A 25,309-nucleotide genomic window follows, 5' to 3' on the forward strand; every position below is an offset into this window, starting at 1 on the left:
GTGGGTACAGAGGAACATTTTCTCACAAATCGTGTTCTTAGTGGAACTGTGAGTATGAGTGTATTCTCACAGCCATGCCAGGGGTCAGCTCTATACATGACAGTCCCTATTTAAATGAAACATACAGAGTCTGAATAAATGTCTCTGTCTCTGGTATTATGCTTGCATGTGCGTACACACACACACACACACACACACACACACACACACACGCACGCACGCACGCACACACACGCACGCACGCACACATGTGCCCCACAGAGGCTGTCAGGTTCAAGAAGGGCAAAAGAGAAAGAATGGCTGGGATCTACTCATGCCTCTGGGAGGCTGTGACAGCTGTTCTGACCTGGTGGGACATGTGAGTGAGGACACACAGTCTCCTGAAGGTTTTTTTCTTTTCTTTTTAAATCAGTCACAGGAATGTACTGAGAAAGGAATGGGGCACATGCCCGGAGTTAGAGGGAATGGAAGGATCAGAATGGTTGTATAATTAGAAGCTTGCTCCTAGGCCTGGCATGGCTGTGTTTTTCTTGGGAGCATTATAGGCCCACACAGGGACACTGCTATCATTTTTGTCTATTTTCAACCCAGGAAACTTCCATATTACTTCTAAAGCTGCCTTACTGTGCGTATATGGCTGGCCATCCTGGTTGGTTTAGTGCTGACTCACCGGGTCTGTCTGTCTGGCCATTCTCGGAGATTTAATTCTGTGCCTACAGGAATTCAAAGCAATCAACATGCTTTGGACTAGGAACCTTTTTCCTCTTCTAATCTGACACCAAGACACTTTTATAGAGGTTAGGAACGGACAGATGGTGAGTCAACGCACCTCCTTTTACTATAGCCGTGTAGCAGGAGGCCCAGGGATGCAGTGGGAGAGGCTGGGAGGAAACGGGAAGGAAGCAGCTACAGAGCCTGAGAGCCAGCTGCACAGGCAAGAAACGGGAGGGCGTGGCTTCTGGGAAGCCAGAAGCAGGATGGCAACTGGCTCCCTTACTGAGGTGCTGAAGGAGGGTCATGTGAGTGACATGAGTGAATGTGCCCCTAACTGGACACATGGCTTCTAAGCAGCTCAGGGGACTGATAATTCAGAGGAGATAGGGACAGAGTCTTTTTGTTTTTAAGTGTATCCTAAAACCACATAGTACCTGATATGTAAAGTGTTCAGGAGTAATTTCCTGAATGAATGAATGAATGAATAAATGAATGAATGGATGAATAAATGAATTCAAGAATGAATAAGTACTACTGTGTGCTGAGGGCAGGCAAAGTCTGGCTTTGGGAATGCTAAGTTTGAATCTTGACTGTCCAGGAAAGCCAGTGAGTTAAAAGTTTGGTCCCTAGGGAGGTGCTATTTAGAAGTTTGCAATCTTGCAGAAAAAGGCCTAGTCTTCAGTTGGAGTCTTTGTCTTGAAGGGGATTGTGGGATCCTGTCCTCCTTTACTGTGTCACATGCTCTTGCTGTAAGGTGACACTCCATTACAGGCTAAAGCATAAGGACCACAGTCACCGGCAGAAACTTCCAAAGCTGTGAGCCAAGTATCCATATTCCCTTTGTTAAGTTAGTTAACATAGGGATTTGTTATCTGTCTGTCTGTCTGTCTGTCTGTCTATCTTAGTGTGTGTGTATATGTGTATTGGCATGTACATGTCACAGCATATGGTTGTATATGTCAGGGGTTGTATATGTCAAAGGGCAGCTTGTGGTTATTGGTTCTTTCCTTCCACCATGTGGGACTGACCCCAGGACTGACCCTAGAGATGGAGGGTTGACAGACACAGAGGAAGAAGGTAAAGAGTATGTGGACAAGTAGTGGTGGGGGATAACGTCACTCTTGGTGAGGTTTCATCAGCATCTCCCCGTCATGGTCTTAGGGCCCAGGAGCAGCCACGACACAGTGTCTTGGAGCTCTGAGTTTAGGCGGCCACCATCCTCTTGGCTTTCCGAGAGCTGCTTGTGCTGCACTAGTGGCCAACACTTGCATCTGAAGAAAGTACCTCGTTAACCACAGACTGTCCTGACAGTCATTGAACAAGCCACAATGAACAGGTGTAGGCCAGGTGTTTTTATTTTTTAAATCCTGGGCAACCGCAAGGAAGTGTTCCTAAGGAGCAGACAAGGAGGTACATTTGATGAGATGCAATTACATAAGGAGAGCCATTACACATGGGTAATGGCTCTACTACTTAGAGTCCTTAGAAACATCATTTTGGAGGCCTTATTACTTTTGTGGGGTCTGGAAGCATCTGTCCCTGGGGCTAAGATTGGCAGGGGGCCCATGTGGAATTTCTTTGTAGAGCCTCTCTTGGTCATCAGTGGTTCTTCTTACAGGCAGCTGAGTCTGGGGACCTTGGGGTTCACCAAGGTCGAGCTTGCTGTGCATTTTCTGGCAGGCCATGGTCAAGAGCTGATGACAGTCGCGTTGGCACAAGCCACAGTGGCACGGTTTTCATTATACAGTTCCAGCAAAATCTGGTATTCGCCCTGCAAGGGACACAGGTAAAGCATTAGGCATATGAGCCACAATCCAGTCAACCACTTAATAAGTACAGTCAGTTCCTTCTCCATCCAAGGACTGTGCCTCTGTGTACTCTACCAACTGCAGAATAAAAATATTCATAAAAAGTTGTTTCTGTTCTGAATATGTTTAGACTTCTTTGTCTTGTTAAGATCCTCTGGATAGTCCAGTATAATGATCAACATAGAGCTTACATGATATCAAGTAGTATAAGTCATCTAGAAATGGTTAAAGTGAACCCAAGGATGAGTATAGATTATATTGCAAAGACTATGCTATTTTAAATAAGGATTTGAGCATTTTGTATTAGATATTTTTCAATTACATTTATCTATCTATCATCCATCTATCTATCTATCTATCTATCTATCTATCTATCTATCTATCTATCTATCTTAGTACGTGTGTGTGTGTATATGTGTATGGGTATTGGCGTGTACATGCCACAGCTTATGGTTGTATATGTTGGGGGATGTCAAAGGACAATTTGTGTTTATTGGTTCTTTCCTTCCACCATGTGGGACCGACCCCAGGATAGAACTCAGATCACCAAGCACCTTTACTTGCTAAGCCATCTTTCTGGCAACATCTGTGGATTTTGGTGTTTGAGGGGGTTCTGGAACCCATCCCCCATGAGTACTGAGGAACAGTTGTATTTATTGAGCAGCATATGTGTGCTAGGCATGGTTCCTGACTCTGCAGATAAACTAGAACAACACAAACCAACTCCCTACCCTGTATAGTTTGCATTTCACTGGGAGGGATGAAAAGTTCCCAGGGTAAGGAATGCCACAGATAAAGTTGCCATGGAGAAATTTGTTCAGGAAGGGGGTGGAAAGAATAGCTGACTTTGGTGGGACTGATGTTAGCTTGCAACTCTAAGCAGGATGATCCAAGGGAGGCCTTGGAGAGAGAATGACCTTTAGGAAAACACTTGAAAGGGATGCAAGAGGGTGCCAGGCTACTGTGGGGCTGATGTCTCCCTATTTGAGAAACAGACAAGAGGCCAATGGGACTTCAGGGAGGAGGGAGAGAAAGGGAGATTGGAAGCCCACAAGAGGCCAGAGTCTCAGGGTTTGGCAGACATGATGGGGTATTTGCTTCAACCCTGAAAGGGACTCGGGTGTGACAGTTTTCTCGGGTATGTTAGGAAGAGCTCTCTGGCTGCTGTGTTTAGAAGAGACTGTACATGCCATTAGCCTAAAAGAACTACAGCATTTGAAGGAAGGGGCTCTAGATTATGAATGACAAGATACATATTTTTTTTTTTGAGACAGGTTTCTCGTGTAGTTTTGGTGCCTGTCCTGGATCTTGCTCTGTAGACCAGGGTTGCCTCTAAATCATAGAGATCTGCCTAGCTCTACCTTCCGAGTACTGGGATGAAAGGCGTATGCCACCACCGCCCAGCTGATACACATGCTTTTATATAAAGGGTGAGCTTCTTCAGGGGACCCAGCCTTTCTGGAGGCTGACAGAGGCATGGACTATGGGATAGGAAGCCAGGATAGGGGCAATGGACAGAGAGCAGTCTGTTTCTGCGGCTAAGGAGGGCACTGAGGAGGGCTAGAAGTATGAATCCATTTCCTCGGCAATTTATGGTTCAGGTTGTACCAAGAAAATGTTCATATATTTTGTTAGACTGAAAAGGATCTTTCACTCTTAATTCAGAAAAGAGCAGACACAGAAAATACAGGATTATATGCAGGACTTTAATTTGGGTCAAGGGATTGTTGTGTTAAAAGGAAAATAAGTTGGTGGAGAGGGCTTTTTATAAATAAGCTGGGACTATCCTTTCCCAGCACAAGGAAATGATAACAACGGCTATACCAATTGCCCTGATCTGGTTAATATATGCTCTGCATGTATCCAGAGATGTCACATTGAGCTCTATAAACACCTACAATTATTATCCATCAATTAAAAGATAAGTTTTACACTAGAGAGATGACTTAGTTGGTATAAAGTCAGATGTGCAGGCATTAGGACCAGAATTTGTATCTCCAGAATCTCTGCAAAAATTCACAGGTGGCAGTGTACCCTTAAAACACTAGCAATGGGGGTAGTAGTGGAAGGTGGAGAAAAGTTATAGGCAGACATTTTTGTCCTGCCAGCCAATTCTCAAATAACCACACAGAGACTTATTATTAATTATAAATGCTTGACTGATAGCTCAGGCTTGTTACTAACTAGCTCTGATATTTTAATTAATCCATATTTCTTATCTACACTCTGCCATGTGGCAGTACTTTTTTTAACACAGCAAATTCATCTCCTTCATTCCTGAGACTCCTCCCTTCTTCATGCTCTATTTTTGTCTACAAGTCCTGCCTAACCTCTACCTGTCCAGCTATTGGCCAGTCAGCTCTTTTATTAACCAATGAGAGTAATACATATTTACAGTGTACAAAGATTGTTCCACTGCAATAAGTGGACCCCTGAAACTCATTGACCAGCCAGTTCAGCTGAATTGATGTGCTTAAGACTCAATGTTAGACCTTGTCTCAAAAAATAAAGGTGCAGGGATGGCAAGATGGCTCAGTGGTAAATGTGCTGGTTTCCAAGTCTGACAATCTGAGTTTGATTTTCAGAACCCACATGGTGGAAGGAGAGAACAGACTCCTGAAAGTTGTCCTTTGAACTCCACACATGCACTGTGACATGTGCCTATAACACACACACACACACACACACACACACACACACACACACACACATAAACAAACAAGCAAATAAATAAATAAATGTATGTGAAAAACAAAGATGGAATGAGATCAAGAAAAAACATCCAAAGGAGATCTCACACATCCACATCCTTTTACCCATTCACTTGTATGCACATGTGCACACTAACAAGTACATACCACACACACACACCCCACACACACACCCACACCCACCCACACACACACACACACACACACACACACACACACACACACACACACACACACACATAGGTACATAAATAAACACATTTCAAAAAAGAGGAAAAGTAACCAAGATACTGAAAAGTAAATACTGAGTGGAAAGAATTTTGGCTAAAGAGGAATCTCCATTAGTTCAGAGCCCATCTCTGAGGGTCTAGGTGATGGAGGGGATGTGAATAGGCCCTTCATTAAAATGTTCTCAACTAACTGCTCTTAGGAAAGCAGAGGCTCTCTGTGTGGCAGCTGGTTGTGAGCTGGAGGCCCTAAGCACACTCTGGCTGGCTGTGGCCAGTGTGAACAGCCTCTCTTGGGATCAAGGTCCCAACTGTTCTGCTGCATAGGCCTGTGTGGAATGTGTCCCAGGAGGCTACGTCCTCTGTTGGGTCTCCAGGCTGGGTGTGGGAAGGAGCTTGCCAGGTGTCAACTTCCCAGGTACAGGCCCCAGAAGAAGAAGAGAACCAGGTTCTGGACACCCGGCTATGCGTGGCTTACATTGGATTGGATCTCTTGGAGAGCTGTTGACTGGTTGAAGAAGTCAGGGAGTGTCCTGCAAGTACTGTAGATGACTACAATATGGCGTCCGCTTACAACGGCTTTAGTTATAATGGGGGAGATAAAAATCGACTCAGTAGGATCTCTACTTTGCATTTTGAATTTTTGTTTTCCAGGCCTGTGTCATACAGTTCAAACCCCCTTCCATGCTGAGCAGTGCCAGTGAGTCACAGTGCCCAGCCATGAGAAGACACGATCAAATGACCAGCACTCTTCTGTGAACCATGTTGCGAAGCAATGATGTTTTTTTCTGTAGGCTGGGTGGAGTCAATGCACTTTCAACTTACGCTATTTTCAACTTATGATGAGTTTATGGATGTAATCCTGAGTTAAGATGAGGAACATCTATAAATCCCTTTACATCTCTGAGGGCAAATTTCCTTTCAAAGGGCTTCTATGACTTTAAGACCCTGCCCCCCTTTGTTTCATAGGAATTGCTAAGAGTAACTGATTTTAAAAAGCCAGCAAAGCAAAATGAAATCCAATTGATAGCAATTATTACATCAGTCTCTTGTGGGGTATCAGAAGAAAAACGAGGAGAGAGAAAGAATTCAAGTAGCAACAATTTGAAGCTAAACTCCCTGGGAGAGTTCAGGCTGTGCATGCTAGCAGCGAGGAGAGATTGTTTCCCTTCCTGGCAGACATTGTGCATTTCACAGAAAGGCCTGAGAAGATCACTGGAAAATTCCCAAGAGGGAGGGCTGAAGACTCCAGTTGAGAGAAAGATTCCTACAGAAATCCAAGAAGGCCTGTTCCAGACTGACTTAGGAGCTCACAGTGTGGGACAGGAGGGTTTTCTCAGGAGTGGGTATGTTATAAAAACAACTTTGATGCCTTTTGTCCCCTAATGTCCTGTGCTGACTTAGGATGCTGCAAAGTCCTCAGCAGCAAGGAGACCCTCACCAGATGTTCCTCCTTTACCCTGGATGTACGATACTCTGGAGTGGTGGGCTAGGTACACCTTTATTACTTTGTGTACATGTATGTGTGTGGTTATGCTTGTATGTGCAGACATATGTGTATGTTAGACACACACACATATACATAGATATATGTGTGTGTGTGTGTGTGTGTGTGTGTGTGTGTGTGTGTGTGCACACGCGCACATGCATGTGGAGGCCAAGGACAATCTTGGTATCACTATTCATGTGTCATCTACCTTTCTCCTTGTTTTTGAGTCAGGATCTCTCACTGACCTGAAGCTTGCTAGGCTGGCTGGCCAGGGAGTCTCAGGGGTCTGCTTTTCTACTTTTCCAGCATTTGGATTATAAGCATGTGCCACCTCGTTTGGCTTTTTAAACGTGGGCTCAGGAGATCAAACTCAGGTCCTTATGTTTGCAGGGTGAGCGCTCCCCCAGCTGAGCTCTCCCCTTATCCTTGTTCTTCATATGTGACACAGCAAATAGAAGCAGACTAAAATCCCAGAAGACACCGTAAAAGGGTGGTAACTGAGGGACATTGAAACCATCGTGGTTTTGTAAACTGTCCTGTGCCGGAAGCTAGTTGCCTCCTACACAGCCCAAGCAATTCTAGCCATATGGAGTCCCCACAGACACACCCCCAATCCTGTGGACAAGATGCCAGCATTTCAACTCTCAGTTGGGTTTGTTCTGGTTCATCCCAAAGGTTCAACCAAACACCAATATGAAGCATCAAAAGGACAAAGCCAGCATCTTAAGCACGCCTCCTAACTATGGCATGTGCGAACGCTTTCAACTATTTAAAATCTATTTCTCCTCCTCTTCTTTTCTTCCTCCTCTTCCTCATCTTCATCTTCCTCCTCTTCCTTCTCCTCCTCCTCCTCTTTTTTCTCTTCCAAGAGTTGAAAATCCACTCTTCAACACAATAATTACGTAACAACACAAAAAGAGAAAACCAAAACCTTACCTGTGGAACATCAATTCCAAGATTATTGATAGGGCCGGCATAGTATATCTGCTCTGAAAAATACATAAAGCATAGATAACATCATTTAGTCATTTAAGACAAATCCCAAAATAATGTGTTCATATCATTTGTGGTCATAGAGATGTAGATCAAGTCTGGGAAATAAAACAAGAGCAGCCGTTGAAATAAAAGCTTTAATTTCCTGACTCCAAGCGGATCTTCATTTGTTTGTGAACAATAGTCTCTGTCCACATGTTGCTTGTTTTCCAGTGCCGAGGCTGACATGACAGAAAGATGTGAGCAGAGAGCTTCCTAAATAGTGAAAAGGGCTGAAGGTCATGGAAAAGACTCTAACTGACTGAGTGGTCAAGAACTGGAGCTGGGATTCAGGGGAGACACAGGCTGAAACTCTGAAGCCACCTGCTCTAACAGCCTGGCCAGCCATTTGCTCTTTACACAAGAAGGGGGTTATAATTTAAAGGGCATGCCCACTTCCTAGGCCCGCGGGGTTTAAGAGGTGCTGAATGTAAAGCCAGAAGAGCAGCCTGTGGCAAACTACATCCAGGAAGAGGGAGATGCTGAGTTTTACAGGATGGTTGGTCAGAGGAGGTACCACCATGGTGGTAACACTTCACTAAGTCCAGAGGAGCAAGAAAGAGAATTTTAAAGCAACAGCATAAAGAGAATGGCACTGATGTGGAAAAACACTTGAGAAAGGGTAAGGACAGAGACAGAGGTGGCTTGAGCATCTGGGAAGATAGGGGTGCTGTTCATTAAGACAGGGAGTCGGGAGGACAGGGAGGGAAATGTGTGTCAGAGGCACGAAAGGGTTTGATTTCTCAAATGATCAATACAGGATCTTTGAAAGTAGTTGGATCTACAGTTCTGGAATATGGGGGAAGAATTAGGGGTACAAGCTACAAATAATTGAGTCATTAACATGTAGCTAGCTATAAAGTCATGAGACTGGAGGAAGCCTCAAGGGAGACAGAATTAGCAGACAGAGGAGTGGAGGTCGGAAGCACCCGGAGCCCTGCCCACATTCCGAAGTTGGGCGAAGGAAAGCCAGTCAAGAGGATGACCGAACCTGCAGATGAGAAGGAATAAAGGGAGTGAGGCGGTTAAGAAGGTGGGAGGGAAGGGATTTGCCCTGGAGAGAAGCACAAACGTAACTGTATATGAGGAGAGCAGATGAAGTTCAGCGTAGGCTGATTTGAAATTGGCCAGAGGATCGAGGCAGCGTGCCTGACTGTTTTGACTTTCTCATTGAAGGTCACAGGCTTCAGAACATGGAGGCCGAAGGCCTTGGGTTGTGAGAGGCAAAGGAAGTTATTACAGTGTTCCTTATGAACAGCGGGGAAGGAAATTCCTTGAGAAGCAGCAGGATTCCTAGGATGTGCTGAAGGCTCTGTTTTGAGGTTTGTGGCCAGGAACTCAAAGGCAGTGCATCAGTCCCAGGAGGAACATTCAATAGCTCGGCTGTAGGCAAGATTTGGGTCGTAGTCACTTCTGTTTTTTTCTCTTCTCTAGACACTGTATCTGTTGCTACTTAATGTTGCAGGAGTCACACGGTGTCATTTCTATGGTGTTTATTAGAAATAAGTCTGGCCGGGCGGTGGTGGCGCACGCCTTTAATCCCAGCACTCGGGAGGCAGAGGCAGGCGGATCTCTGTGAGTTCGAGGCCAGCCTGGGCTACCAAGTGAGTTCCAGGACAGGCACAAAGCTACACAGAGAAACCCTGTCTCGAAAAACCAAAAAAAAAAAAAAAATAATAATAAGTCTAGCCACGTTCAGGAGAGGTGAATTACCAGCTGTCCTTGTTTGAAGACAAGAACAGCAAAGAGTTCTGGTCCCTCGTATAGAGGTGGTTGTGTTACTGGTCATCACACTGCATCATTGAAGCAAGAACAGTAAGTATTTTCACTGTGCTAAAGACCCATCTTTCTTCTGCCCCACTTCAGAGGCTTCCTGTCACGTGAAGAGCCAGATTTTTTTTTAACCTATTTTAAAACAGACCAACTGCTTGTTTTTAGTTAGCATACAAAACAATGGGTTCCACAGTGACTTTTTTTCCTGTTTATTTTGAGACAAGATCTCGTATAAGTCTGCCTGGGCTTGGGTTTCCTAAGAGGCTGAGGATGATCTTGTGTTTCTGGTCCTCCTGCCTCAGCCCTCCAAGTATTGTGACTGCAGGTGCACCATCCCCAGATGACATGTCCGTTCTCACACTTGCATGCTGTGGTAGGAGAAGAAGGTGGAGAGGGTGGCTCTATATGCATTAAGATTATTGTGGGAAACAATAACAGCAGACAAGCCATTAGCAGAAAGACTGGAGCTCATCCTCACCAGGGCAACATGTGAGGGACAGAGCATGTGTGAGAACATACTTCCAAAAGCCAGGAAAGGTAGATGCTATGTGAATTTCTGTTAAGACAGAATCTAGGGGCCTGGGGCTAAGCCCAGGGTGTCTGTCTCTCTCTGTCTCTGTCCTCTATGTGTGTCTTTCTGTATACACGTGTGTGTGTGTGTGTGTGTGTGTGTGTGTGTGTGTGTGTGTGTTTTCCAATGTGACCACTGAGGCTAGAAGTAGGTATCAGATCCTTGGAGCTGGAGTTATAGGCATTTGTAAGCTGCTCTATGTATTGGGAACCACACTCTGCTCCTCTGATAGAAGTAAATGCCCTTAAGCACTAAGCCATCGCTCCAGGTCTAACTTTCTTGTTGATCATCAGTCTCCATTTCTAAAACTATCAGTATTCCTGGTCTAATTCTTTGTTCCTGGATACAGGATCTTGAAATCTCAGCAGGTGCCCCATGGAATTAGGTGCATGCCTATAACATACATTATGGTACTTTCTTCTACTTACCCCCAAATTCCCTCCCTTCTCATCCGTCCCTCTGCTGGTCCCCTTCCAGCCTCAGACAATCCCCCTTATGCTTTCTCTCTGTGTGGCTGGATTCCTGTTGCATGTTTCATGCCCACTTTACTGCTCTTGGGTGGCCCAGGGCAAATGACTTGAGCTAGGAAGTAGAGATGGGTGGAAAGCGCAGCTCTCTTGGTCACTAACAAAGTGACAGCGGGCAATTTTGCCACTTAGCGTCTGGGCTCACAAGACAGAAATAGAAAAACTTCCTGCAGGGTCCAAGGAGGACTAGAGACCTTGTCTGTAGCCTCACTGGGCAGAGTGTGGACCCCAGGAAGGGTAGTGACAGTTGTCACTAGTTGATTATTAGTCACCTTGGAGAAGTATCATTTGATGGATTCTGACAGGTGCAGTGGCACTCAGTTCCGGAAAGTCTTGGTAGGAGCATCTCTTTTTCTTTTTTCACATTTTCAGTTTCAAAGATGGACGTGTACAGCTGTGTGAAGAACTCTGTTTAGATGATACCTGCTTGTCTCCGATGCTCACACAGTGCCCTAGGGTTTGCTAATTTGTGCTCTTCACTCTTAACAGGTCCTTCTCTGGGAGAAGTTTTCATTAAATTGGTTTTCTATGCTTCGCACTTTCAACTGGGGCTTTTTTTTGGGGGGGGGGGGGGGCATGAAGTTCCTGAGAATAGCTGCGAGTAACTCAGGGAAGTGACTTTTTGTTGTTAACTTGACAAAACAACACCTAAAATTAAACTCCGTTCCTTCCCTTCTCAGGCCCTCTTCGTTCTGAGATTCCTTTAATTAACATTCTCACACTCCATACTATAAAAAGATCCCCGGGATACTTGCACCCATTTCTTCTTTTCTCTCATTGAAATACTTATTTGTTTTTAATGTGCAGAGGATTAAAGAAATTCACTTCCTTGATTCTGAAAATGTTTCTAAAAAATCGACCCTTTTTTCCCTCCCTTATTAAAGAGAGTAAATTGACTTTACTTCAATCGAACTTAATTTGATTGTCTTTTTCTTGGCCCAGAGATTGCCATCGTGCTTACTATGCAAGTGCTGGAACACTGAGCCCCATTCCTACCCCAGAAACTGACTTCTACAGCATGGGCACGAAGGACCCACAGGGTCTGGATGACACAGGCTTGCGGTGAAGGTTCCTCTCTCCTTTCACCACCCCTGGAAAGCATGGCCTGCATTGATCCCAGCTTCTCCATGCATGCTGTGTCCAGTCCTGGTCCTGGCTCTGCAGTTCTCTTCCCAGTAATGACAGCGTGGGTGGGTGGAAGCCCTTGTGGGATGAGTCCCACTGACCTCAGGGAGAACCCGGTATACTGGGGCCAGTGCTCTGTTTCGAGCTCTTTAGTTCTGGCTGCCCTGGGCTGCACTGGTGGGTTCAGATCATCACTCTGTTCTGCTGGTGTGTAGGAGGGCCCCTTTGTCAGCAGGTTCCACTGAGCTTGGCCAATTGTTCTGCCTTTTTGTTCTCAGAAACCAGGCAGAGGCTGGAGCAGGTGCTCCCAGAGTCGTGAACTCTACTGGCAGCATCCGCATCCTTCCCCAGGCCTTGCTGGGACCTCATTGGAATTTCTTTCACTTTCCCAATATTTAAGCATCGTTATAGTGTTTTAGCAAAATGAAAAAATACATAGACTGACAATTATGATGCAAGTCTATTAGTGTATGTAGAACAAGGGCTTTACTTAAAAAGATTACTATTTTTATGTGCTGTACTGGGGATTGAACCTAGAGCTTTACCCATGCTAAGCACGTGCTTAATCACCGAGCTATACTCTCAGGCCTCATTTATTTGTTTACTCAGCCTTTTTCTCAGGTGTTGGAGCCAGAGCATTTACTTTATGGTTGACCATTGAAATCCTCAAGATGAATTAGATGTGCAATAGCTACTCTTAGGTGTAGCTGTTGTTCCTGTATGGATTCCATGTCTGAATCTGCACTGGGCAGCTCACTCAGTCCTGGTAGTATTCCCTTTTTGCTTTGGCTCTCTGGTTACACTTTCTCCTGCTTTGGCAGGGCAGCTGTTTGCCACTGGTGGGCTTCTGATGCTGGATCAGTGAGTCTTAGACAGCTGTCAATGGATTTGCATACATCCATTGTGAAGATACCTGTGCCAGGCAGTGTTTCGTCAACTCTATAGAAGCTAGAGTCATATGGGAAGAAGAAACCACATTTGAAACAATGCCTCTATCAGACTGGCCTGTAGGAAAGTTTGTGGGGTCATTTTCCTGATTAATGATTGATGTGGGAGGGCCTAGTCCACTGTTGGTGGTTCCACACCTGGATAGGTGGTCCTGGGGTGTATAAGAAAAGTAGGTGAACATGAGCCTGGAGAGCAAGTCAGCAGACCGTATTCCTCCACGACCTTTGCTTCAGTTCCTGCCTCTGGGTTCCTGTCCTGGTATCCCTCCATGATGGACAGTAAGCTGTAAGATGAAATAACCCTTTCCTCCCCAGGTTGCTTTTGGTCCTGGTGCTTATGACAGTAATAGAAAGCAACCTAAGATAACATGTAAACATTACTTTCTTTCTTTTCTTTTGAGAAGCCCACATGCATGTCATCTCTGTCCTTCCTGGTGCCTCTTTTTCAATACCTGTCCTTAAATCTACAGTGTGTACTACCTCTGCTTAATAAACTTACTAACTTTTATTCACTCTGGCCTTTTCTGAAATTATTTTCTGTGCTTCAGTCAAGGACCTTGCTTTACTTGAGTGGAGGTCCTTAAGGATGTGGGTATACATGTAGGGGTCATATGACTCAGGCTATGGGTATCATTGCTGCTCTGTTGCCCTACAACTGCTGACATTTTGAAGCCCTTTCCTTCCTGCTGGGCCAGTAGGGCAAAATGGTTCTCCCAAGCTATAGAAAATCATTGACGAAGTGTATATCAAGGACACTTCAGGCTAACCAATGTAACCACACGTTCCTAGTGTCGTTCTCTCAATAAGAGCACCTAAGATCCACCCTGTCGGCAAATTCCTAGTAAATAACACAGGGCTGTGAAGCCTAGTTTCCATACTGTGCATCAGATCTCAAGAGCTGGTTGATCTTACAGCTGGAAGTCTGTGCCTGTGATGGTTAATGCTGTCAACTAGACAGGGTCTAGAACTGGCTAGGAGAGTGGCCTCTGGGCACGTCTGTGAGGGAGATTCTACACTGAGTTAACTGAGGTGGCCACTCTAAATGTGGGTGGCATTATTCTATGGTCTGGAATCTCAGACTGAAAAAGAAGGTGAAAGCTGGCAGAGCACCAGCATGACCTTGGTCTGCTTTTTGGCTGTGGATGTAATGTGGCCAGACACCTCTTCTTCCCTGCCATGATAAACTGTATCTCCTTTAAGTTGCTTTGTTAGACTGTTGATCACAGCAGTGAGAAAAATGAACTTTAACAATTACAGTCCCCTTGGGCCAATGTCATTCCTTCACTTCTTAGGTCCTAGCTGGTAACTATTCTCTCCTTTGTGAGTTGATGAATTTAATTTTTTTAAAAAAACTTTTAGTTTCCATATATAAAGGGAACCATGCCATATCTGTCCTTTCTCTGGCTTATTTCACTTAGCACATTGTCCTCTAGTTTTATCCATGGTGTTAAAAAAGGATGGGATTTCCTTCTTTAAGGTAGATGAGCACTCTACTGTGAGCTCTATCCTAATGGCTTCATTCACTGTTGATGTCTTATCTACTTGAATACTGTTTTGAAGAAAGGGAACTCTTGCACACTCTTGGTGGGAGTATAGTACAACTATAGAGAAAACAATGGAGATTCCTTCAGAACCATGATCCAGCAGAACTCTTTGCATGCAGGGGAGGCCTGTGGATCTGAGAGACACAGCCTTTGCTCTGCAAGGGCACAATGGGATGGAGGCCAACAAAAACTAAGATAGGAAAACCAAGAGAGGCAAAGGTCAGTGGAACACATTGCCTGTCTCTGGAGGGAGAGACAAGGACTGTGTTATTTCACTCTAGTGAGCTGTGAATAAAACCTTTTCCCCCTCCCTCCCTCTGGGTATTTCCTGAGCCAAATCTAGACAAAGGCTGAGCATGGCTCCTCCAGCATAGCTCTTCATGCCAGCACACCAGGCCCTCTCCTCTCTTCTCCTCTCCTCTCCTCTCCTCTCTTCCCCTCTCCTCTCTCTCTCTTCTCCTCCTCCTACCCTGCCCTGCCCTCCTTTCCTATCTGTTCTCCTTCCCTTCTTTCCTCTTTCCCTCTCCCCTCCATTCCCTTCCCTTCCCTTCCCTTCTCTGTCTCTGTCTCTGTCTCTCTCTATATATATATGTGTGGTGTGTGTGTGTGTGTGTGTGTGTGTGTGTGTGTGTGTGTGTGTGTACTTGTGTGTGTTCACACATGTGTATATGCTAGGAATTAGACCTAGCCTTGTAGTCAAAAGTTTTCTTTGGTCTCACCTGGCCCCGTGGTCCCTCAGCTGCTTATAAAATAATCATTCAGAGGCTTAATATTAATTACCAATTGCATGGCCTATGACAGGCTTCATGCTAGCTAGCTCTTATAACTTATCCCATTTCTATTAATCCATAAGTTACCACGTAATTGTAGGTAGCGTTACTGGTTTGCTGGCATTTTGCTGTTCCCTCTGCTGCTGGTGTCTCCTCTGCCTCTGCCTTTCTTCTCCTCTCTCTGCTTGGATTTCCCGCTTGCCTCTAAGCTGCCTTGCTATAGGCCAAAACAGCTTATTTATTAACCAATTGGAACAACATATATTCATGGCGTACAGAAAGACATCCCCCAGCAGAGCCTTGCATGTTTCTGAGCAATTTTACCATTGTCTTGTAGAGTTTCTGAGGTTTTTGTTTGTTTGTTTGTTGTTTCACTTTTGAGAATTTTAATTGTTTTATTGCACATCTATGGGTGTCTCACCTGTGTACAGGTCAGTATACCACTTGAGTCTAGTGCCTTGAGGCCAGACCGGGGAGGGGGTACTGGATCCCCTGTAACTAGAGTTACAGATGGTTCTGAGTCACCACATGGATGCAGGGAATTGAATCCAGGCCCCCTGGAAGAGCAGCTTCACTCTTGAGCCATCACTCCAGCCCATTTTCATTTTATTCTGAAGGGCACCCCGGGAGTTCCCGCTGCACACCTGCTTCAAGTCTCAGATGGGCCTGCAGGGGCCTCACCACATGCTTTCAGAGAGTACGTGGTGAGGGATGAGAGAAGCAGAAATCCAGAGACTGCAGTGGCCCTCTGGTGTCATCCCAGGTCATGGGATTGCCACCTGGGCATAGGATTCTGCATTGGAGATGATATGGAGAGGAGCCAGGAAATCAGTGATGTTAAACCTCAGAGGATGTCCTTGACCTAGGAGCTTCCTGACCTTGAGAAGGACAATCCTGGGAGACTGACTGCAATTCCCCCAAACTGGTGATCAGACCCATGATACAGTGATAGCTAGCTTTTCTTCCTTGAGTCCCATCCTCCCCAACCCTCCCTCACTCCTGCTTAGTGTTAGGTTTCTGAGTTCCTCATTTCTGTATTTCCTCGGGGAGGATCCTGAATGCAGAATACACCCTGGTAGAAGGTACCTGCTATGGTTTGAATACAGTTGGTCTCCATCTAAACCCATGTGATGTCACAGGATTGTGAGGGAGTAGGATCTTTGAGATGCATTTGGGTCCTAAGGGATAACACCCTCATTGAGGGACTGGTGCTCTGGCTTTGCAGGAGCTGCACTGGTTATCCTAAGAGCAGGTTTGCAGTTGGAGGGACCAGGGCCAGTTGTTTTTTGCTAGGGGCTAGTTTCTTATGTTGACTCATGTCTGGCTTCAACCAGACCCTTAGGAAGTGAGTCCAGACTGGTAGCCAATCAGGGTCCTACCCAGCTACAAACAGGAGCTGTCCTTGCTATTTTCAGTCAGACAGACAGACCCCTGACACAGCAAACAGATCTCTGACACCGTAACCACAGTTGCTGACAAGATGTCATGAGCCAACCATAAAATGATTCCTGTATCAGTTAGGGTCTATACCCAATCACTTCAAAGTACACTTGACCACAGTTGGAATTCTCCTAAACAGGCTTAAAAGGGGCTGCCTTACCCTCCCCTGGGGTCTAAGAGATTTTGAGTGGGCTTCAGCATGTTGGCTTTTCTTGAGAATAAAGCTGCTTTCTGCGATTGCATATCGGGTGTCTTCTGGTCATTTGGAGTGATCTAAGGAACCCACACTATAAAGCAGAGTGATACCTTTCATCTCTTCTTGCTCCTAAGTCACATTATGAAGCAGCATAAGGCCCTCAGCAGATGTGGGCCTCTTTACTTGGACTCCAGAACTATCAATCTAAACAAACTTCTTTCCTATATGAAGTACTCAGGCTTAAGGATTCTGCTACAGAACTAGAAAACAGGCCATGGCAGTGCCCTCTTTTCCTTTTGTACACTGCCTTAGGGTTTCAATTGCTATGATAGAACACCATGACTAGAAGCAATCTGGGGAGGGATGGCTTTATTTCATCTTATACTTCTAGGTCATGGTCCACCACTGAGGGAGTCACGACAAGAACTCAACCAGGCCAGGAGCCTGGAAGCAGAAACTGATGAGAGGCCATGAAATAGTGCTGCTTACTGGATTGCTCCCCGTAGCTTTCCCAGCCTGCTTTTTTTGCATGACTCAAGACTACCTGTGTAAGGGTGGTACAGCCCACAGTGGACTGGGTCTGCCCACATCAGTCATTAGTCGAGAAAATACCCACAGGCTTACCTACAGGCAGATCATAGGGAAGCATTTTCTCAGTTGAGGTTCCCTCCTTTCAGATGACTCTAGCTTATGTAAAGTAGATTAAAAAAAAAAAAAACTAGCCAGCCCCCACATCAAGGCTACATTTGAGCTAGTGTTGGCCCAAGAAACTCAATCATTGATTCATTTGGAACTGGCTCTGATGACAGGCCATCCAGTCTACAGATTATGTTGAAATGACCTGGAGTTGGTTCACTGGCTTTTAAGCCAAAACCGGGAAGGAGAATTTCCATGTCCTGAATTGTGCCTGTGAATTCTCTGAACCTCGCACTTTGGGAGGAGATGGTGGCTGAGAGAAAGGGACACAGAGGTGAAGAAGACATCTGTGCATCGGAGGGAATGAGTTGGGTGGTGGTGGCATGTAAGCAGAAAGCTTAAGGAACTTTGGAGGAATGGGGATACAGCCAGCTTCTATGTGTTCTCTATTCTTTTGGAGTTTTCAGTACTGAATAGCAGCCTGCAGCACAACATCCGACAAATAATGAGCTGTCTAACACACTGGATTTGAATACCATGGACAGTATTTGAAACTTTTCCTGAGAGGATTGTTTTTCTTAATAATATAAATGATTGTTTAATAATGAGAACATATTCACCTTTACTTCTAAATTCTTTTTGGTGACACTTAGTTTTTTTTTTTTTTAATTTTTATTTTCTTTTTGAGATGGTATGGTGGTTTGAAAGAAAGTGGCCCCCAAAGGGAGGGGCACTATTAGGAGATGTGGCCTTGTAAGAGGAAGTGTGTCACCGTGAGGGCGGGCTTTGAGGTCTCTTTTCTCAAGCTTCACTCAGTGTGACAGTCAGTCAACTTCCTGTTGCCTCTGAGTCAAGATGTAGCACTCTCAGCTCCAGTATCCCATCTGCCTGCACTCTGCCATGCTCCCCATCCTGATGATCATGGACTGAACCTCTGAAACTGTAAGCGAGCCACCTTAATTAAATGTTTTTATTTATAAGAGTTGCCATGGTCATGGTGTCTCTTCACAGCAGTAAAAAATCCTAACTAAGACAGACAAGGTCTCACATATCCCAGGATGTTCTTGAACTCACTTTGTGGCTAAGAATGACCTTGGACCTCTGATCCATGTGCTGGGATTTTGGGTGTGTGCCTCCAACCTGATGTCATGCTGGGGATCTATCCTAGGGCCTGCTATATGCTAGGGTACATGCTACCAGCTAAGTTACATTCCCCATTAATGCCCAGTATTTTATCTGACCCCTATGTGTAGGGTCAGGTGCTCTGGGGATATTTATTGTCTTCCTTTGTGAAAGCACAGTCTTACTTTAGAGCCCACAGCTATACAGCAACAGTGGTTACTTTTCCTCTATATGAATTATTTTTGTTTTGGCTTAGTAAGTTCTACTTTGATACCTTCCCCTACACATGCAGCCAGACTTCTGACTTCCTTATGGAATTGCACTACCTAGAGAAATCAAATGTTATTGGCAACTCAAAAACATTCACTGTGAACCTGTAATGGATCATTACAAAATTATCAACTAAGAATTCTCCAGGGTTGAATTAATCATGGCCTTCAATTCACACCTCTCAAGTGATTCAGAGACGAGCTCATCATCAATCTTCCTTTTAGATAGCAAGCTGGTTTTGAACTAGGGATGGTTTCAACACATAAGTTATGTCATTGACTTCAGGCCAAATTATTTCTCTTCTGGGTAAGGGATATGGCATGTAGGGGTGGTTATGGAGTTGAGAAAGAGTGACAGTAATACTCCAGTGAAGTAAGGTTTTGATATGAAGCAATGCTCTGACTTCCTAACAGAAAAACTCATATCTTGCCCTGGGCATATGGGCAAGTGTGTAGTCTGGGGAGTTCTTAGTTGTTTGGTTTTCATGAAGTCATTTTAATAAAAAACACATGGAGTGTGAGGTTTCCTTGGATTACACATAGCTACTTGGGCTCTTGACATGGCAAGCAGAAGTCAGAAAAAGTGCTGTTCTTCTTGGTAAGGCTTGCATAGGCAGCAGTTCACAGATGTCCACATCCTGGTCCCCAGAGACTGTGAATATGCCATTTCATATGGCCAAAGGGACTTTGCAGATTTAACTCAACTAGAACGCTGAGATGGAGAGATAGATGATCCTGGGTTACCTGGATGGACTCAGTGCAACCAGAAGATGAGAGGGTGGAAGGACGAGAGAAGAAAGAGGAGAGGCCACGTGAGATGGAAGCAGAGTGGAGAGGTGTGGCTGGGAGCCAAGGAATGCAACAGTTCCAGAGACTGAAGTGGGTAAGAGAGATGTTTCCCTAAGTTTCCAAGGGCATACAGCTGGCTTTACCCACAGTTTGGATTCAGATTTGTGGCATCCAGACTTCAAGAGAACAAATCAATGCTATGAATTGCATGTTTTGTGACAACTTGTTACAGCAGCAGTAGGAAGCCAATACAGTGGCATTGGATTAAGAGAGGAGGACCCAGGTGGCCAGCCTGAGATGGTAGCTTCTTTGCATTTGTGTTTTCTCCAAAAGGATACTTTAGAGCCATGACAGGAACATTCTAGGCTTTGAGCACAAGAGAAAATTTTAGGGTTTGAACCTGGCCAAGGAGTGAGATTTCTAATGCAAACTATATCAATGAGTTCAGGAGAGATAATTCCATGCAATACAGAGCCATATGAAGCAGTAGACTGGATCTACTCAAAAGAACATTCTGCAAAGATCCCCTCAAATATGGCTGCCACCAGCCTCCTATGGCCATAAGAGCTTGCACTTGTGGCCAGTTCAACAGGTGAATTGACTTTTTAATTTACTTAAATAGAATTTAATTTACTTAAACAGAAATATTTTTGAATAGCCACGTATGATTTGTGGTTACTTTGCTGGACAATGAAACTGTGGGTCAACACTAGCAGAAATACAATGTAAACAACATAGGCCATTTAAGCTGTTCTGGTGGGCACACTAAAAACGGAAAAGAAAACAAGTAAGATTAGTGAAATATGGTGTTTAACCAAGTGACTTAAAATATTACCATTTTTAGCATGCAACCAATATAAAAATGACGTATTTACATTAATTATTTTTTGCACCAAGTTTTTAAAATCTAGTATGTGCTCTGCATTTACAGCACTTTGGACTGGTCGTGGTTCAAGGACTTCTCAGACCTGGTGGCTGATGGCTACTGCACTGGACAGTCGTGGGTGAAGAAGAGGATCCTGTGAGGAGTGAGACTGATTTGCAACGTCCTCCTTCCCGCCAGGTCTATTTTCCTTCGCTGTTCAAGTTCCATGTGAGAAATACATAACTTCTGGGAAGCACAGAAAAGACAGTTCAACTCCTTCATTATTTCTCTCTCCTCTTACCAACCTATTCTTGGACTTCCGTAGAATCGAAATTGCACACTCAAGTACGTTTTATCAGTTGGCAGAGGGACTGGATTCCCACGTAAAGAGGGAAGAACACGGGAGAGGAAAGAAAGGGGCTTAGATTGCAGAATCCTGGGCAGGTCTGGTGAGAACATTGTGACTGAGAATGCAATATAAGCATTGAGGAGGCCTGTGTGTCTGGGCCTCAGAAACTCTGGGGCCTTGCAGAGCAGAGCCCAGGCAATGGTTAGTTAGTTAAAAAGCAAACACCAGCAACCTTAGGGGCAGACTGGGATAGAATGGAGGAAGGGAGAGTTAGCTGTCCTTTTAAATTAGCTTCCTAAGTGATTATTGCGTGAAAGTGTGTGAATCACTGAGTTAGATTTATGGAATTTCATAACCGGCTAAGAACTTGGAAAGAAGCTAAGCATTGTCTTAGAAATTTAAAATTGCTTCTGGTCCTAGGCCATCGTTAGCCTTACTATATGGGGCTCAAACTAAACGAATTGGCTGATGTTCAAGGGCAGACTTAACCCACAACTGGATCATTTACAGCTGGACTTGAATTTGAGGATGGAGACAAAACACCAGAGCCACACCATTCCTTAACAATCAGGGGCTCTCCTTCCATTTTGTTTAACAGAGAGGCGTCTCCTTTTGCTTAGTCGTTGCTCATATCCATCCTTTCGTGGTGGCCATTATTCTTAGGTCTGTGTTCTGCAGTTCAAAAGTCGCTCCACTCATTCAATAAAGAGGCTATTGCTTTTGTTGATTCTCCGTGAATTTGCAGCAGTAGTGGCTGCCCAGGAAACCTAGAGCTCCAGACAGTCTACAGACGAGGAATAAAACATGAAGATAAGAAAGGGTTGAAAGCAAGGCGACAGAAATGCAAATGGGGCTCTCCCCGGGGTTGCAGGAAGGCCTGGGAGACTCTGCTTTGCTGACCTCTGGGGAGTATGTAGACTTGGACCAAAGGCGTTTTTCCTGCTACCTGGGAGGAAAATGAGCTTCAGCTTAGAAGCCTCCAGGCCTCCAGTGCCCCTCCAGGTGCCTCGTTAGGATGCAGGCTTCCACTCTGAGACTTACGATGCCCAAGGGATTTTGAGCCCTGGCTTGAGAATTTGTCATTAGGTGCTTTCAATAGCTGCTGTGGGTGATATTTTGGATGCCTACTGTAGAAGCAAGGTTTCAAACACTTTAGCCCACATTTTCCTCTAATCATCCAGTGGGTTCAGTGACGTTTTCTTTATTGTACAGGTCAGGAAATTGAGGCTCAGAAAGTAAGTGGCTTGACCAAGTTTACACAATCGGTAAGTGGTTAGATGGGTAGTTCTGGCTCCAGAACCCACAAGTGTCCACCAGGATAGTGGTTCTCAGGGTGTGGTCCCTAGACCAGCATCATCAGTTTCACAGGAGAGGTCTGCAAAGGCATTCTTGAGTCATTCCTGCTCCTGAGGTTAGCCTTTCACCCATAGCTCTGTAAGTAACCTCCCCAAAACTTATTGGTTCACTAAGTTGAACTTTGGGGGTATCCTCTCCTTGGTCTGTCATGGGTTCCCTATCTGAGGTGAGTACCCATCTCTCTAGACACAGTGTTTCACAAGGTATGTACATTCTCCAAATTCTCTTCATGAGCTTGAAACTTCAGGATGGCCCCTCTATCTACAATTAAACACAACCTCGAAGCAAAGCTGATGCCTGTTCAGTTAAGAGAGCTGCTGGGCTGAGCTTAGCCCCATCCTGTCCTCCAGTAGCCAGACAGGGTGATGAGGCAGGGAGCAGGACATTGTCTGGGAATAATATCACTTTGGTGACATGCTGTCTGCGAGGATGAGCATGGCAGGAGAGACTGTGCACTTTCCTAGGTGGGTTTATCCACGGGAAGAGGAATGAAGACACCTTGTCACTTAGGCTATTGAGAGGTTTGATGAGGGTCGGGACTCGAAGCTGGGATGAGGAGAGGTTGAGGATAAAGCACGGGGACCACTGGAGCATAAAGCCTGCAGCAATACAGCTTGCAGAAGCAGGTGGTCTCACATGGCCCCAGGAGCCGGAGGAGGGAACACATAGAACAAGGTGACATATTTCATAATTGAGGCTTCAAATGGAGCTGCTGAATCTCCTGTTATGGCAGAAATCAGTGACCAAATTCTCTGGGCTTGCATTTGTTAAACAAGTGAATAATGAGGCTTGTGGACGCGCTGTGTCTCCAGCACGCTTTATGGAGGCTGTCAGGGTGTCAGCATAGATTAATGTTCTTCAATGCGCTGCCCGGAAGGCAGCTTTTGGCCTTGTCTTCTACTATAGCAGTGCAGGTAGGAAGTATTTTACAGAAAGTACTTAATGGGAATTTTTCCAAATCTGGGCAATAGAGAGATTGCATCCTCATCGCTCACCCCTCTTTCACAGACCCAGGAAAGCAGCACACTGAAATAGAAGTAATGAAGGCACTTGAGAAGCAAATGGCTTCTGACCTGTGGATTTAGGTAGGAGAGTTAAGATGAATTTTGAATAGGTCTAGACAGTGAGGTGGAGGTATCTTGGAGGTTAATGGCATCCTAATGATCATCAGGTGCAGATGCTCAGAGAGAACCAGGACAGCAGGAAACACCCCCGGGACTGAAAGGAAAGGAGGACAAGTGGTCAGAAGAGAGCACCTAGTGCACTTCCACTTTGGACTTATTTGCATATGTAAAATCAGTAAGCACCATAGTCCAGGCCCTTGGCTGCTGTCAGCGCTAATATCTGCCCCAAGGGCAATATCATGCTTATATATAGCTCTCAGTGGACCTACTGGATATTGAAATTCTTGTAATTATGATATATTTACCATATTGGACAAACAATTAAAATCAGAAAGTTGATTTATGCAGAAGACAAGCCAGAGAGCAATTATTTTCTAGACTGAAGAACTCTTCAGGGACTTGGGATTTGGCTCTGTTGGTAGAGTGCTTGTGGAGCATGCATGAGACACTGGGGTCTGATCCCTAGCCCTACATAAACTGGGCATGGTGGCACATGCTTGTAATTCCAGCATTCAGGGGATAGAAGCAGGAGAATAAGAAGTTCAGAGTCATCCTCAGCTATGTAGTGAGTTTGAGGCCATCTTGTAATACTTGATAAGTCACTTCAAATATAAACAAATAACCAGTTAAACAAACACCCTAGAAAACAGCCAAAAGCCTAAGAATTCTTTACCCTGCAAGAAGTGTCACTGTGGTATTTATTCCAATCCTAAGAGTTTAAAGTGAATGAGTTTAATATCCAAACTCAATTTTGTCCTGTAGCTTACATAGTGCACAGAGTAACATATGTTCACATCTGTTGTATTTTGGAATAGCTTTCAGTTCTATATTTTTGATGAAAACTGTCTTGGACAGGGACAAAGTCCCCATGAATCAGCAGTTCTTGTGGGCAAGCCCTGTCTCCTGCACCTCTCTAGGACTCTAACATGAGAGTGACATTATTAAGTCTTCGGTGTCCACTGTGTTGTGTTGTGTCTGTTAGAGATGTTTCAAAGGACTCATTTACATGTATACAGATGTACCCAGTGCCTTCACATATGACTCTCATACTCGTCTCTCCCAGTTTTTACATTTTAATTGGAGTTGGTTTGGGGAATAGGTTGGTGCGTTAGTGTTTCATTCATCGTAAGGAATATCTGAGCTAGTCCTCTTAAGAAAGAGAAAATACTTATTTTGGCTCAGGGTTTTAGAGGCTCAAGGCCATGATCAGATGGTCCTATGGGCCTGTGAGAACACAACAGGAACATGTTCAGAGCAAACCTATTTCACTCATAGCTAGGAAACCAGAGAAAGAAGAAGATAACTGGGGTTGCACACCTCCAACCACCTAAGGTCCTCCCATTAGACCCGACATCCTAATGGCTCTATCATGTGCCAACAGCACCACCCAAAGGGCAGATCCTGTAAAGTTGGGGCCCTTCAGTGACATTTAAAGCAAACTGTTACAGCTGGGTATGACAGACATGCACAAATCATTAAACAGTGAGTTCTTTCTAAAGTCAATTATTCACTTGGTGCTGTGAGGTCAATGCCAATCTTGACCACTCTGGCTAGAATTCGCAGAGGTTAAGCCAGAATCAAGTTTGACAGTGAGGTGCAAATTATCATCAGGAGTGGAGAAATCACATACTCATTGTTTACTTCATGACCTTGGTCTGAGCCTTTGCTAAAAATTCTATGTTCATTTCCAGCAGAGAAACTCAGTGCCACCTGGGCCTACATAAAGAACATGAGTTACCATACTCCTTTGAGTGGTTTCTCCCAATGTTTTATTTGGGTGGTGTGTAATGTGGAGGAGGCCTCTTCCTACTCTCAAGCTAATTTAGTTACATGGTCAGTACACCCCATAATTAATTTTTGGCTCTATTTAACATGACACTCTCACCATCCTGAGATGGGATTTTTTAGGAAACCCATTGAATGGC

The 25,309-nt window shown here is 44.8% G+C and overlaps 1 protein-coding gene across 1 annotated transcript in view; it reads right to left on the minus strand.

Annotated features, from left to right (window-relative positions):
* Window positions 1–2,051: 2,051 nt before the first annotated feature.
* Window positions 2,052–25,309, minus strand: part of Ly86 (lymphocyte antigen 86) — a 69,366-nt gene continuing 46,108 nt past the window's right edge. Inside the window, exons 4-5 of the mRNA XM_052728876.1 lie at window positions 7,886–7,938; window positions 2,052–2,485 (exon numbers count right to left, since the gene is read on the minus strand). Coding sequence (XP_052584836.1) covers window positions 2,402–2,485; window positions 7,886–7,938 — 137 coding nt within the window. The 3' untranslated portion in view covers window positions 2,052–2,401. The remainder of the gene's footprint in view (window positions 2,486–7,885; window positions 7,939–25,309) is intronic.

This window comes from Peromyscus californicus, unplaced genomic scaffold (assembly GCF_007827085.1).
Source record: "Peromyscus californicus insignis strain IS unplaced genomic scaffold, ASM782708v3 Scaffold_8__1_contigs__length_139910024, whole genome shotgun sequence".
Taxonomy (NCBI): Eukaryota; Metazoa; Chordata; class Mammalia; order Rodentia; family Cricetidae; genus Peromyscus; species Peromyscus californicus.